The sequence below is a fragment of the Cimex lectularius genome, unplaced genomic scaffold (assembly GCF_000648675.2).
Source record: "Cimex lectularius strain Harlan isolate CLEC.00 unplaced genomic scaffold, Clec_2.1 scaffold51, whole genome shotgun sequence".
Lineage (NCBI taxonomy): Eukaryota > Metazoa > Arthropoda > Insecta > Hemiptera > Cimicidae > Cimex > Cimex lectularius.
Window position 1 is genome coordinate 1863572 of NW_019392674.1, and position 16939 is coordinate 1880510.

At 34.1% G+C, this 16939-nt stretch overlaps 1 protein-coding gene across 3 annotated transcripts in view; it reads right to left on the reverse strand.

Annotated features, from left to right (window-relative positions):
- The window catches only part of LOC106662312 (neural cell adhesion molecule 1-like), a 489063-nt gene that overhangs the window by 211136 nt on the left and 260988 nt on the right, over window positions 1-16939 (reverse strand). For all 3 annotated transcript variants that reach the window (XM_014386331.2, XM_014386329.2, XM_024225418.1), the window contains one exon: window positions 8326-8487. In XM_014386331.2, the coding sequence (XP_014241817.1) occupies window positions 8326-8487 (162 nt within the window). The remainder of the gene's footprint in view (window positions 1-8325; window positions 8488-16939) is intronic.

Sequence of the window (16939 nt, forward strand, 5' to 3'; positions counted from 1 at the left end):
TCGTAGGCAATGGTAAAGGTGTTCTATTTTTTAATTCACAGTTATCTTTGTGAAGTGTGTAAATTAAAAGTAATCAAAGATACATTAAAAACTAACAAAAACTAAAAAAAATATTTTTGCTGTTTCATTTTTAAAAAATTGTTTAAAATAATTATCTTAAAAAAGTTTAGAATTATTTTTTTCTTCTGTGACTTTTTTCCTTAAACAGTAAAACTTATGATTTTATTATGGTAACATTTTTGAAGGATAATATATTATTTCTATGATATTAAATCGCCAGGTCTAAAAATGAGCTAATTATGTAGAGAATTTTTCATTGGGTGTTCAATGTACTTTTGAGGATTAGGGATGCCGTCTTTAGTGGGCGACGAACCATCACTTTACCAGAGTTGGGACTGGAATCTAGTGAAACTGCAAGCTCCGTACAAATGTTATGATTATCCCTTTCCCCGGCCTCGTGGAAAAGCTGGAGGAGCTTTGCATGCTATTGGACAGCGGCGGGATATACAACTTCATCTCATCCTATTTACATTCGTCTTTATTCCCGTCTCTCCAAATCCACCTCGCCTTTGCAATTCAATCCCCTTGCCGGTGACGACTTCGTGATTGAAACGCACCTAACTTTTCACCTACTTGTTGTATACCTCATTTTTCCCTCTCGCGGCGGATGGGTTTTGCAAATTTTTTAACAAATATTTTTTTTTCTTTCCGATTATAAAAAAGTAATAACCTTTCAACTTCTCTTACAGAGCAAGTGGAATAAGTTGAAAGCTTTTCCTGACATAAATAAAACTTCAAACATACAGATCAATTAATATATATTTGGATATTAACTTACAAAATGTGCAACATTCAACTGATATTCAAACTGTTCCTAAAAGTACATAATGGTTTTTGAATATGCCTCGTCCTACTCATTTGGAATTACAATTTTGTGTAAATTATTCATAAGGGCAGGTATCCAGGGCATTCCTTATTTTAAATTGTCTCCTTTTTCTTTTAACGACCGAGGAAAAGAAAATCCCTTAAACTTTAAAGACGATAAGATTCAATACGCAAAAAGATTCAACTTTGTTGACAATTTTAGAGAAAGGGAATTTATATCGAATTGGAAAATTATTTCACAGGAGATAAAATGGATATGAAATTTTAATGAACGCCAGTTAAATTTGAACCTTCTCTTTCTATTCCTCAAAATCTTCATTCTTTGTTACCGTACAAAAAATCGTAACAAGAAAACATTTAAAGAAAAACCCATAAAAATTGTTAAAACGGTATTTTGGAAAAAGTTTTGTCAATCTGTGAAAAAAGTAAAGCCAGACAAGTACAGCAAGAACAGGTGGATAAGTGTAGGTATAAATCTTAGATAAAAACCTAAGCGCTAAAACATTCCTTCATCTATATAAGTTATCAAATAATGTAATCATCATAAAAACATATTTATATGTTAATTATATAATAAAATTTGTAGAAAGAACACTCTTTCAATGTTTGATGTTTTTCAAGAAGAAATCCACTTAGATTGTGGTTGTTTCATAATTAAAAGAAAAGACACGTAACGAAACCATCAACATAACCAAATTAAAATAAGACACTTTTATCAAAACTCGACTAAATATTTTACATTGCAACCTAAGATAAATAAATTTACTTAAATAGTAACAAATACTTTTAATTGTAGTTTGCTTGAAATTTGTTAAATATTGTCCCCAGCTTTCAAAAGACCATTTTTGTAGATGGCAAATTGCCGGACATATACAGTGAGAACAGGCGGAACAGAATGGTAGCTATAAATCCTAGCTAAAAAATACACCCCTCTCAAAAAACCATCGTTCGTTTAAAAAATTTATTTATTATATTTTTTAGTTTTTGCGAGGGTATTTCAACTGCGAGGTTATATGAACCATCGGGGTGCCTATGTTTTTGACAAAAAAAAACCATTTGTATGTATGTCGAACCCGGGAACTTACAGTAATGAGCGCCGTGTCAACGCCTAAACCGTTGCGACCATCGACGCCCCCAATTCATGTTTTTATATTATGTATTAATCAATAATGAAATTTATTACGTCTTTATTGTGCACATTAATGTAATTATTTAATATAATATAAAAGTAACGTAAAAAAAGTTGGCAATTTATCAGTCTTTTTTTAAAGAAAAAATTTTAAAAATGTTTTTGGCAAAAGTATGCGCATGTGACCGGCATGTAGAGAAAGGTATCTTTATATGTCCCGTATAATTAAAGAGCGTCCTTTCATGGCTCTATATAGAGAGCGAGAAGTTCTCCCAATACGAGAGTTGTGCTTGAACATGGCGGCGAGTCTTAGGGTACCCTACGCCTCTTTGGAAAATAGAGTTGTTTTATTATAGATGATGTAAGAAAGTGTAGTAAAAACTGTATGCATAGGGTGCTGAAATTTTAAATCTAGACAACCAAGAAGAAAGAGAAATAAGATCATTTAATATTTCTTTGGATCACCGAATGTCATCGTAAATTAAAATAAATTTTTGATAAATATCAAACCTAATAAAAATACATTTAAGCGTATTCGTAATTATACACATAATCATCTATTAATTAATTCGTTTTATTGCACAAATTAATTACATGTAATATCGGGAGTGAGAGCTGAATCCATATCGATGATTTATGGGTTTTAAAATAGCAAATGAAATTCTCTTTCAGACATACAGTAAAATTAAATTACACAATTAAAGTAACACTTAATTTTATGATCTTTACTTATTTTCCCAAATAATTATTATTCAAGGAATTTAATGTTTAACGGCCCAACGGTTCAATTTAATTTCGTATAAGACAATGCACCGTCGGCACTAAAACCGGCACGAAACGACAGATAAAATTCAAATATTGCTCCAAATATATTTAGAGTATAAATCTGAGGTGAGTGCATACAAATGGTTGTAAAAAGAGCAACGGCCTGAGCATTAGCCTATGTAAATGAGGTCATTGAAATCTTTACGACTCTAATTAGAATAACTGAATAAACACGACACGCGACAAGGGTCTTGTAATTTGCGCGAAAACTCGAAATCAAAAGCAGTAGGCAATATTCATCAATAATTTGACAAATATTGTTTGATAACCTTTTTATAAAATTTTGGATTAGTATGGAAATCATTAAAAAAAAATTAATTTTCTTCTCCTGACTCACTCATTTGAAAAAAAATCGTTGTCTGCCCACAAAGTAATAATATGCTTTTTATATTATTTTTTAAATGAATGTAATAAAACGTAATTGAAAAAAAGTAATTTTAGAAGAAACCCTCGTTAAAATTAAGCTAAAACAAAAATGGCACTAAATAGTACATTTTTTACGAATTTGTAAGACTTAATTTCTTGCACCCGTTTTCTTCAGAAAGTTCTATTCAAATAAAAAGTTCTCTTATACTTCAAAATTACTGATGCATAAGCCCATGAAATATTGTGACTGAAATTTCTGGGGATTTGCTGAAAAATCGAGGCTAGTATAGGTTTTTCATTGAAATAAACGGTATATATATATATATATAACTCAGGGTGAGCGACCAAGACCCGAGGGGTCTGGGTAGACTCGTACCCCATCCCTAAAAGGTCCGGGACTTGGTCGGCTCACGTGTCCTGCATAAGTCTCTTGCACTTGTTCTCAAACCCCAAGATTTTGGACCATTTAATACTCTCTTTCGCTGTGCTTATATAGTGAGGTAATACCGGTTGTGGCCCGACAAACGCAGTATTAGAGCCTTCTATGGCAAGGCTATCCGCCTCTTCATTGCTATAGTGTCCTATCGAGGCTAGGATAGGTTTTTGATTGAAATAAACTGTAAGATGCTTTTGTTTTGCCTACCAGGGAATACAGGATAAAGCGTGCCCGATTAAGTGCCTGGACTCTTTTGGGACAAAACAAATTCCCAAAAACTCAGATCCGACAGACAATTGGTTCAGAATAGGTCCTCGGTTCAACAGGACTATATCCCAGGACACAAACAACGGAACAATTTCATACAATGACTATCGCCAAACTATCAAATCTAGGACGCGTTAGATCTAAAAAGATATGTAGTACGATTGCTGACTGAATACTTCAACTCCGGAGTCATATGCGTAGGTCCGAAGGAGCAGAAATATACCAGTGCAGATATTACCCGAAAGAAGTAGAAACAGCAGGACATGTTGGTTCAAAAACCTATACAAATTGAGATTCGTAATGCTAGAAGAAGAAAAACCTAGGAGTGAAGCTCTTAACAAAGTTTTGGGCTCTAGTAGAACGCTTTAAGCGTAAAGAAGAGCTATTGAAACAACTGACAACTTTTAACCGTTGGTCAAATGAATTTTCCGAGGGAGTAACTTGATCGATAGTTTCGTGAATTTTTGTCTACCATTTGCAAGACCAAAACTGAAGGTTTAAATAGAGTAGCATGTTATCATGTTATTAGGTTTAGGTTATCATGTTATTAAGTTGATGGCATGGCAATGTCGTCTGCAAAAATTAATTGTGGTACAGAGAAAAGGTTGATTGTGTATATTGTGAAGAGCAGGGGCTTTAGAAAGCTTTCCTTGGGTAAACTTGGTTGAAGGGGATAATAAAAAGAAAAGGCAGTTCTTTGAGAGATGTAGCAGTTAAAGTTTTAAAAATATTGTAAAAGGAATGAAGCTCTGAGCTTCCACAACAAACAACGGTACCAGATGGAGCGTTCGAGCCACATCGAGAACGACACCCGGGCAATAATATTTCTCATGTTTAACCGGCACACGGCCACTTATTGGGTTTGTGTTCACGTTTGAATAACTCAAACAAAAAATCGCGAGTGAAGTCAGACCCAATAAGTGGACGAGTGCAGGTTCAACACGATTCACCGACTCGCAAACCAAAACCCATTATCAACAATAATGTTTTTGCTAGATGTACTACGCGATGTACCCTGCCATTAGCAGGTTTAGCATGTTTTTTTAAATATTTTAGTCTTTTAGCAGTTTATTTATTTTTGAAATTTTTATAAGGCAAGAAGAAGGCTGGTAGTTCGATAGGAGCTTGAACGATGTGTTGTCGAATTATTTTACGATGGAAGTATTTTAAAACATGTTGTTTTTCGTACAGCATTGTAGATGTATGTAAGACAAACTTTTCTGAAAAAACATTTTCGTAGATTTTTATAGCATATATTGAGATCTGTTGGGAATGTGGGTTAACAATGTGTTTAATTTATGAACAGAAAAGGTTTTGGTAGATAACGTAGGCTGCACGTTTTGAGTTAGCTATAAATTTGCCTAAGTTACAGTTCAGTGTGTGCAATGGGGGTTATTTACGTACGTCCTTGTGGAAAGTGTAGACGTCAAGCAGGTTGAGGGCTGTTTTTTGGACCGTGATTGATTATTACATTGAATTGGTTGAAATGTATGTTTGTAAACCGTGAATTTTGTGTAAAGTATCACAGTGCCAGAAGTCATTAAGGAATCACGACTGTCTGAATTGTTCACGCTTTTAGGCTTTAGTCAGATACCGTTTCCGTGGCCATTTTGTTTTGCTTGGCGGTTTTAATTAAGGTAGGTATGCAGGATAGTATGAATATGTTTTATTTTTTATTTCTGGGTAGTCTAGTTGAAGTTGTAATCAATGCTGTTTTACATATATACATGGTAACTGGCGATAAGTGTCAACAATTTCAGGACAAATGAAGCAAAAAAGATGCTATAAACCCCTGTCAAAATCTCAACGGTAAGGAAGTAATTTCAGGTTTTGTTTGTTTTTTCATTTTTCGACTTAGGTTCACTTAGGCCCAATAAATTGCTCATAAACTTCAAAATTACTGACTGTAGAAATATCTGGTTTGTTCCACCTGAAAGTACGTTAAATTTGGTGTAAGGCAACCATTGCAGAATTGATGAAAAAGTTCTGCACGAAAAATTCAGAAAATACAAAAACGTTGAAATTTGGAATTTTTTTAAATTGTTGGATTGGTAACTGTTAATAGGTACAAACCTCTGGAGCTTTACAAATTCCCTCAAAAGTTCTCCACTTAATTAGCTTCCAGTAGTATACCCAACTTTTTGGATTGCGCTTCTGGTAGGCCCAAAAATTATTTGTTGAGAAAAACTGGTGTTAATCAAGGGGGTCACGTTTTTCCAGGAAATACGTCTGGCTCTTGAGTTCCCTGTCAGTTCTTTAATGTTCAGTTCTATCAGTTTGCTTTATGTTATCAGCTGACAATATCCTCAGGTTGATGGTTTAAATTATGTCCTTGTTTTCTAATGCACATCTTGCTGATATGCATATCATTTACGGGTACTGCAACGGTAATGCTATTGCTGAAAGAGGAGAATGCCAATCTCGTTTTCCACATTGTGCCGTTCCAGTAGATCCGACGACTTCATCAGAGGGAAACTGGTTTTTTCACTATTTTACGAAGATGCAAAGTTTGGAACGAAATGACCACCAACAGTGAGTTGATATTTTTCTTATCTATATCAATCACCCTCGTAAAATGGTAACGGTACGATCCTTTCCGACTTAGGGTATCCCAATCTCTCCAGTGTGAGACACCAAAGACATATAACACACGTGTACTGGTTTCGGTATCAAGATAACACCCTGCAAAATTTCCTCATCTACATCAACTAAGTTTATCTTATCGCCGTTGATATTTTAAATAGATGCATGGTGGAACTGAACCAAAATAATTCACTGTTCATATACATTTTTAATTATCTTTGCAGTTTGTACAGTTAAAAATTTAATATACAAATTGCCACATTTATTTCCTGTGTTTCAAACAGAGATATTAAGTAAGTATTTCGTAATCGCGTTGTGTAGGTTCAAACAAGAAAAAAAATCAAATCTAAATTTCGTGCTAATGGATCGTTCGGCTTAAAACAAAAAAAAACGAGTGGATGGCATGCCTAAGGTTATTAATATTTCAAGCGTTAATTTATAGTTTCGAAAGCGATAACGCCTCTGTTTGGACGGTGCGGGCCAACTTTTTCTTCAACTTAATTACTACTATTGACCGGTTTTTAGAAGAAAATATGTATTTTGGAAGATTTAGAAAAGAAACGCCCTAATTTTGTCCCGTTATCTTCAATAAATGTAGACCGATTTTCTAAGACTCGATCGCAGGTCGTTTGTTTACATACTGTTTCTTCTTGCGCTTTTGTTTAACAGGTCAAATATTAATTGATCAAATTTAACATTAATTGTAGCTCGTTGGAGGAATAGGTTTAAGCTACTAAATTGGTCTCTTATGAAATTTGGTTTTACTTTGTTTTCTGCTCAGTTTAGTAACAGCAAAGAACACGTAAGGAGATGAGTTTCGAATGGCTGAGCCCCTCTTCCAGAAGAGGGACTTACCGTTTTAAGTCGTATCTGTGAAGTACAAGAGGGGTAGGTAAGTTAAGTAGTTAAGTGGGTACACGCGAAGTACGGTACAAGAAGTTTAAGTGAAAAATTGTTAGATTCGAATATAATATTAAAAATAGCAACTAAAGAACTTAGGTACATTGAGAAATAATAGTTATTAAAATACGTTTTAAATCAATTTGGTTTAGTTTTATGGTGAGTTAGAATAAATATTGATTAATAGTAAGTTCATCGTTGAGTAAATAGTTCAAGGCGTATTATTTTTTACAATTATATATTCTTGTAATATACTTAGCTTTTGATGGTTTATTAAACTTTTTGTCATAGCTCTGCTAATTAATTGTTAAGAAGACTACACCCTTTCATCCATATACTCAACCATCAATTGTGGTTAGTCGATAATCATGGAATCTAAATATTAATTATTGAAATTTAAACTTTTCCTGGTTCTATTTGTCTTGTATTTACATAGTTTTAAAGACCTTTTGGGTAAATTTAACAATTGAAATGCCAATTGAGTGCTTTATACAATCTTGCAAATAGTTTTGCACAAATTACCATTATTGGAAAAAACAATATGCCAAGAAGGAAAGAAATGGTAAGCTTGTTGTTATAGCTATTATAAAATAATAATAACTGTTTAACTATGAATTATTTAAAAATGTCTTTTTTTAAACCTTTTTTAGGAGGTTATATTTATGTAGGAGTACTATTTCAAGACTTATGGTAGAATTTTTTAAATAAATTCAATCGAATTTCCCTCTACTTCTTTATACTACTCGATATTTATACTACTCGATATTGAAAAAAGGACAGATTGTGCGGACGTCAAAGGAAAAAGTGGTAATCGATCGACTGAGAAAACCTGTAATGAGCCACTTAAGCAAAGGGACCTTTGATGTCTAAATTAGAGTCCGGATCGGATCGATGACTTGATCATATAAATCTCAATTATAGGAAAATGGCTCACCTGACATTCGTAAGTCCCGTTGTCCTTTTTCTGCACGTACTTGATCTGGAGGGTCCAGTCGTCCGATCCCTCGGCGTGTAGAACTTGGAACCGTTCGTCGTTCGTGTACGTGAACACCCCAGACGTGAGGATGTGCCAGTCTCGACGCCTCACCCATGTTATCTGGAAATAGAAATAAAAAAAGATCAAATAAACGAAAACTAAGAGATTATTTGGAAATCGTGAGATGCGGTCTGGTCTGACGTAGGTTTCGACAAACCATTTTCTTTATCGAACGTTTCCATTTTTATTGAGATCATCTTCAGGGCTCAAAGTGTTTGTTTTCTGTGTAGATGTGTCATTATTCTATGTCGTGTTGAGAGTCAGAGTCAAGATGATCTCAATAAAGATCGAAACGTTGGCAGGATAAAGTAAATGTTTTTCTAAAACTTACGTCACCGCATTTCACGATCTCCAAATCATCATTAACTAACGATCACTAAACACCACACACAAACAGAAAAATCACTGCATAGTTATTCAATCTACTATTTACCAATTTTACTAATTATTGATAAATTTAAAAAATCTTGTAACAGAAACTATGATAACAAAATGCTGAAAAGAGTTACATTTAAAAATTTAAAAGTTTACATTCAATGTCAATATCAGAGTAACGTAATCCTACTGACGAGAGTATGCAAGATTTTACCAGAATCATGGGCACCTTCTGGCCATTTCGAAAGAATAAAATAACGAGGACATTTGCAATCGTAGAAGGCTTGACGTTTATTGGTAATATTTTAATTTATCGTAAGACTGTGTGCCTTTTTGGTGTTTGTATGTGTCAATGATATGTTTATGTTAATTTATTGAAATTAATGTAATTTATTAAGGTAGAAGGAAGAGGGTGGTTAACCACGCTACGAGGAATATCCAGTACTCCCTGGGAGCGAATGTGACCAGACTTCTAAGTTTGTATGAGGTGTTGTGTTTATGCTAATTTAAGGGAACGGATGTAACTTATTAGGGTGAATGGAAGGGGTTGTTTATCCCTGACCCGAGGAATATCGTATCGAGTACTCTGGCGAAGTGATTGTGACCAGACTTCTATGTTTCTATCGGGTGTTGTTGGGTATGTTCATCGGAATGAATGTAATTAATTATCATAAAAGGAAGAGGTTGTTTAACCCCTTCCCACGGGATATCAAGTAATCTGGGGGTACGTATTTGACAGTATTTGACGGCCGTGGAGTAAAAGAAAAGAAGCGGGAATGGAGTGGGTTCGAATTGTTCTGGAGGAATATCGAGTACTCTAGAAAAACTATGTGCGTGGGGATATAAAACATATATATATATATATATAATATTTTATATCTGTTCTGCAGTTGACAACCTGGGGTACAAATGAGAGGATAGTACTTTAGGAAATCATTTAGTTTTCATATAAAAGCGGGCAATTAATAACAGATTGAGGCGTACAAATGGCTGCAGGTTGAAAAATATGTGTGAGAGACCATAAAAGTAAAAACACCAAGAGGGCCGGCGATGACCTCAGCTGTTCGTCGGCCCCGAAACTTCCCACATTAATATTATCTAAGCTTACTTTACATCTGTATCTTGGAAGTTTATCAAGGAATCATTTAGATTTGCTTTGTTTTGAACTGCCTTACTTATCTGTAGAAACGTTGAAATCTGCGACAAAACGTTAAAAAAATGTACATTGATGAATATCTAGCCATTTGAAATAGTTAAGTTTCTATCCGTATCACGTTATTCTGGAGATTTAAATCAAACCTCCAAATTTTCATAAACCTCAAAATCAAAATTTAAAAAGTAACGTAAATGAGAAAATATACTAACAATAAAAACAGGATTTTTTTAAACGTTTAAAAAAAATACCAACCCTAAGTTAATTTTGGCAAGGATAGCGTGATGGTAACAGATTTGATAAAACTTTCTCGTTTAGCTGAGAAGTGACACTAACTTTGCTAATTTAAATGAGAATCCAATATTTTTATTTTACAATTCAATTCTAGAGATTATTTCATGCCACTTTTATTGAAAGGAAATTTTTTTTATAGGATCGACCATTTAGGAGTTATGCCAGTCATAAGACGCGTGGGGGGTATGCTTTTTGTAACAAAAATTAACAAAAAATTAACTTGTCGTTTGTATAAGATCATTTGTTTTGCTAAAGTTAATCCTTTTAAAAATAACAGGGTGGATCATCTGGTTGTTATTGAGGAAGATCAAACGTTGTAGAACGTAAAATTTGCAAAAATCTTACAATTCAAAAGTTATTTATTTTTGAAAATGGGGCGACATATCAATCGGTGTTTTCCATGAGCACGTATAAAACAACGATGTTTTTGCCCAAAAATCATTGTGAAATCGGGCAAAGTGGAAGGTGCCCAATTGAAAGTGAATTAAAATTTCCTATTGTAGGGCGTCGCTCCAGGACGACTTCCTGGCTCAAAAGCTCAACTTGAAGTTTTCGTAAAGAGTGCAAAAATTGACATGATACCGAATTTTTGAATTTTCATATAAATGATTGAAGGTAGGGAAACATTAAAAAATTCTTATTCAGCGAAAAATTTTCTAAGAAATGAGACCTAGTGCAGGTCTGTTGACTTAAAAGGCTGAGAAAATATGAATTTCCAAAGTTGGCCATTTCTTCATATATATATATATATATTCAACTTGCTAACCAAATTTTGTAAAATTAGTTAATATGTTATCTACAATTTAAAGATCCACAACTATTTAACATTTATTGCCAAATACCCAAATTAATCAAAGTTACATTTTTTAATAGCCTTTATTTACGACGTTCCTCCAGAAAAATTGTAACACACTTTTATAAAACTTCAATACTGAATTATTCACGTATTTTATAGTTTAATTTTAAGAATTCAAAATAAATACCTGGTGATCTTTCAAAGTTCATTACAATCAATTGTAAACGTGTATGTAAAATTGTAAATATGAACATTTTTATTATGACGGTGTGATCTACTGTGAACTTAGCAAGGACCCAGTGAACTCCCCTGAGCCGAATCGATAGACGGGTCTTCCACTGGGTCTTTACTGCTTGGGTACTTGCCCAAATCCAGACTTTTTAAAACCCTGATGAAAGATCCGTTGTGGTGCGACTGTTCGACCCCTTGTTCATATTGCTTAATTAAATAAAAGAAATTTCAGAAAAGTTGTAAACCTTCTAATGTAATTTTTTAAAATCTATCTTAAGTAATTGTTTTATTTGTCGTGTTTGGTGGCCGTTACTTGATGATTATTTGTAGGTCGTGAAGACCAGACCGCATCTCACGACCTCCAAATAATCATTGTTTTTATTTCTCGAATCATTAAAAATTACTTAAAAACCATCTCTTTTTTGTACTCCACGGTGGAAAATTTAATTTAAAATTATCAACTTAAAATATCATTTGAAACTAAGATAATTAATACAAACTGATACACGACTCTTTACTTTAAATGGACAAATTTTCAAGGGCTAAAATCTGATACGGTTAGACGTGTTTCTGGGAGACAATTGGAGTGGAATCCTCGCCAAATTGAAAAGATACCTGAGAGCAATTCTTGAATCACGGAATTCTGTTTCTGACTGACTTCCACCAGACAAACAAGACAAAAGTTTCAAAGACTAGAGGAAGCTGTTGAAATATCATCAAATTAACAATTTATTCAGTGCAATTAAAACAAACCGACAAGGTAACAAGTTCTTAAATTGCTGAAACATTGAAACAATTAGTCTTACCTTTTCATTAAACAAGACACGTTTATTTAGAAATATCATCACATCTAATTTCACTATTCATATTTTAAAAATCTCTTATTTTATTTTTATTATTAAACTTATAATTCAAATAGTCAAAATTGAAATAAAAATATCACTGTAATTTCAGGTGACAGATGCGCCGGCGGCCGCAAAATTTAGGCGTTGACACGGCGTTCATCACTGTAAGGTAAAGGTCCGGGGTTCGAATCCAGCGGCCCTGCATTCGAAACCGACTTACAAATAGGCTTTTTTTCAAAAACACCAGCAATCACCTCGTTCAAAGGGGTTCAAAAGGGTTCAAATCACCTCGTAGTTGAAATATGCTCGTAAAAAAACGAAGCTTAATCTCATACAATGGGAATGAAATATTTTAAAGATGTAATTTTTTTTCTCGATTTTCCTTACCTCTATCATTGTTACATACCTCTACTTAAGATAGGGTTTATTTTGTTACAACTAGTCAACAACAAAAGAAATAACAGTAAGATCAGTATAATGCAAATAAAATAAGGATTAATTCCAGAATTTGTACTTAAAAACGTAAATCAAACTTCACATGGCTTTAGAAACGAAGCATCCGATTTAATCATAGACAATAATTCCTTACGCAAACGTGTTTATATCCTTAGGGCTGCGTAGGCTCAAGGACCTGTGTCAATCCCGGATCAAATTCCCTCCTATCAACACGACTGGTATTCCTCGAAATTAAATCTCCTGATTCAATTGAACAGTCCTGCTAAAACAACTCGCAGTACGGTTTATTTCCTACTGAGTAAATAGTTTTATTTGGAATCTACGGTCAGATTGAATTTTTTGGTCAGATTGAAAACCGCGATGTAACTGGTTTATACATTATTCAAACAAACATAAACAAAGCATATTATAGTTGAATCAAATCACAATCTTCTATCATGGAAACGATAAAAAACACATATTTAGTTTTTGTTAGTGTGCCCCTTAACCGTAGCCAGTAGATTACCCGTTCCTTCTTGCCTATATCAGTATTTCATTATTGATTTCACTTTCCTCCTTATCTCTATTTGATCACAATTGCTGTTATACAAAGTCGCGTAAATCTTACCAGGTTTTATGTCCTTTATTGATTTGTTACGAAAGGAATTTTTATCGTTTTCGGCCTGTGACACCAGAGTTGTCTTCGAAAGATATATCTTTACGATCGGAAGAGCTATCTAATGCGTTGTTAAAAAATATCTATCTGTTTACTGATACGAAGGAATATCTTTCTAATATTGCCGAATTAAAATTGTAGTACCGACTGTTCAAGTGACCCTGAAGGACATGTTCATATAAATATATATTNAGAGAGAGAGAGAGAGAGAGAGAGAGAGAGAGAGAGAGAGAGAGAATTGAAACGACGCTTTATTTCTATACATATCTCGCATATTTAAGATTTAGGTTGTATTGAAATTTCTTACAAATAACAAGAGAGAGGTGAGAGAGAGGTACTAAAAGGGGAGGAAGACCAACTGAAAGACACAGAGATTGGGAGGAAGAGAGAAAGAGAGAGGGTTGATAAGAGGAAAAGAGTGTGTGTGAGACGGAGTAAGAAAAGAGTCCAGACCTGTGTGCTTGTGTCTCATTTGTTTTGTTAATAATTACTTTTTAACTTCACCCTATGCAACGATTAAATTTGAGAAATGAATTAAAATTATTATGCAGATGTAATTGTTTCCTCTAGTGTGTTATTCACAGTGGAATGTCAATAGGATGGTTCGCTAATTTTTGTAAGAGAATGGACTTTCAAGAACACAAGTTTGTTCGAATTGGATGAGAAGGAATTCCATTTCCCCCCTTTTAAATTGTTTCTACGTCTTTTCTCTCTAATAAGCTTCCAGGTGTGTTTGAAACGAACCCCTTATTACAAGTGCGCTCCTCTTTAAAACGGCTACTCGGTCGGGTTCATTTCCATTTGTCTTCTGGACTTAGTGGAGTTGGAAGGGCGCGAGGGTGGAACGAAACGGTATTACCCTAGGAGCCCTTTCATTCAAAAAGGGTTTCGGCCCTTAGGAATTAATGCCACTCTTAAGGGAAGAATGGCGAAGGTCGGTAGACAAGCTCGGCATTCCAGTCACACAGGCTGTTTCCTTTTTATTCCCTAAGACTTTATCGGCGGTCCAGCGTGATACAACACTAACAGAAAATATTATGATTCGGGTAGGGTTGCAAAACTTTATTACTTACAAGATTTCGAACCTGTACCTTCAACAATATCAAACTTCACGAACTTGGAGGTCAAAGGGATAACGCCCGACTCTCAACAAACTAGGATTGGCTCCGGATTAACTCTTTGATACATTATATTGTTATTTCATTAAACATACGAAAGAAAATACCTTAGAAATTTCAATAAATCTTTACATTTTTGTTTTAAGTTTAATATTTGTGTATAGTTAAATATGTTATAATTTTTATTAACAACAAATTTAAAGATACATAATTTTTCAATCAGGTACCGCGGTGGCCGATTGGATACGGCGACTGACTCGAATTTGCCATGCTAGCCGATCCAGGGTTCGAATCCCGGCATAGTCGATGACTTTTTAATTGAAAATAGTTTGACAGAAGTATTGTAAAGTGGTTTGACCCTTCATCTGCAACACACAAAGAGTAGTTGGATGTCAATCCTCCTTATGACGAGAATTAATGTACTTACATTACTTAATTGTTTCACTATTTCAAAAATGTTATCACATATTTTAAAACCAAAATGTACTAATTACTGATAGATGTAACCTCAATTGTGTGCGTTTATTACGCTATTCGGTGTTTTGGGAGTCCACAGTCTTATCTGTTCTGATCCCGAAATTGTCCCACAACGCATGTAGTTTGTAAAGGTTGATACGCTCACATTCACATTCATTTCAAAACTTTTTTTTTCATTTACATGATTCACCCAAGCCACACCATGACCCTTTAAGTATATTAAACAGCTATATTTTACTGTACTGTAACAACCCAAGGTTTGTTGGCTACCCAATATTACCATTTCACACTCATATTACGTTATTATATAAATTCAATCTCAATAAACTCAAAAGGAACGCACAAAGTGAGTATACAGTTGGTTACAGGGTTAAATTTCCAAAACGAGGTATTGACTCTTTCCTGAGATATTAACATTTTTGTGATTTTAGACTAAAAACAGATTTTTTGAAAACATAAAATCGTAATTTCTCAATTTCAGCGTCTATAAACAAATCTGATCTTAATTTTACAAACTACAAAAAGTCGGGAAAATTCAAAAGATGGGGTTGAGATGGGAAGTTGGTGTCCGAGTGGATCGAGGTCACGATAGCTCAAGTGGTAGAGCAGCGACGTATCTAGCCGAAAATCGTGGGTTCGAATCCCGCTCGTGCCATTGACTTTTTTATCTCAACTAAAAACCTAATTAATTGTAATTTACAAACTACATTAAATTTCTCATAAAATAACATTTTCGTTCAAAAATTCTTGTTTCCGTATATACGTAGCTGCTCGAAGAATAACAAATGACAAAACCCACTTCCTTAAAATTATTACATTATTCAATTATAGCTTGTGCACGGACATTTCCATTAAAACATTTGGGGATATCAAGAAAGTTGTCTTTTTTATAAATATTCCAGTCATATTCACTTTTACATTTTTAGAATTTTTATTAGTAAAATCTTTCGAAGGTTGAAAAATGTGATATCGAATCCAAGAAGAGTTGCAACAAAATGTAATATTTTATTGTTATTTCTTATTTGTAATTCCAAATACGCAGTAGACGCTCTAAGAATAACAAATAGCAAAATGCATGTTTTCCTATGAAATATTCAATTGTGGCAAGTGCAATGGCTTTGTCCATCAATATTTTCGTCCAATTCATCAAATTTGCTTTATTTTATAAGTATTCCAAGAACTTACTTTTACCTTTTTGGGAACTTTGCTTAGTGATATATCCTTTGTAAAGGCAAACACGTGATATCGAACCCAAGGGTAGTAGCAATTCAAGAACATTGTACATATCATTTTATTAATGAAGAAATTTATTAGTTGGTCACAAAAATCAGATCTATTTCCCTTTTTTCTTTCCCTCATAGGATTTCCTCTCCCTTATTTAAACGGGTGTGCTGTACACTTTTCACAGTTCCCCACTTTTCCATTCTTCACTGGCCATGACACGAGAATAATCGATCTCTACTTTTACCAAATGAAAGATTTTTGTCATCCAAATTCAAAATTTCCTCGCATTTTGAGTGTCAGATCTTTCTGAGTAAATTTAGTTCTGTGTCTGTCTTACTGTCCTTGAAATCCGAAAACATGAGACCAATTTTTATGATATTTCTAGAGATTGTGAGAGTTGTTTTCGAGATGGTCCCGTATATTCATTTCTATCGGATTGACGATATCGCATTCGCACGCGCAAACGTAAAATTCCGTACACAGCTGTATCTCCGAAACCTTTACACGAATTTTGATTAAATTTGCAGGAATTGTGCAAGTTCGTTTCAAGCTAGTTCTCTAAGAATTTCATTGAAATCGTATCAACGGTATCGCCTGCGCCTGCGAACGTATAATCGTGTATACAGTTATATTTCTGAAACCCTATGTTGAATTCATAGTGCAATTGTCTTCCTTCTAAATGATGTCTTACGAATTTTATTATAAACCGATTAATGCTCATGCATAAAATGTGAGGAAGCTATACTGCCCACCCACTTGGCAGACTTTTTCAAAATGTATTTACCAATAAGGGCCGGATCGTCATAGTCAGATTGAGGTTGGGACGTTGTCGTCCTAGGTGCGTCGTCATTATTTTAGTTACCCTCCAGACGCGTGACACGGATTCAG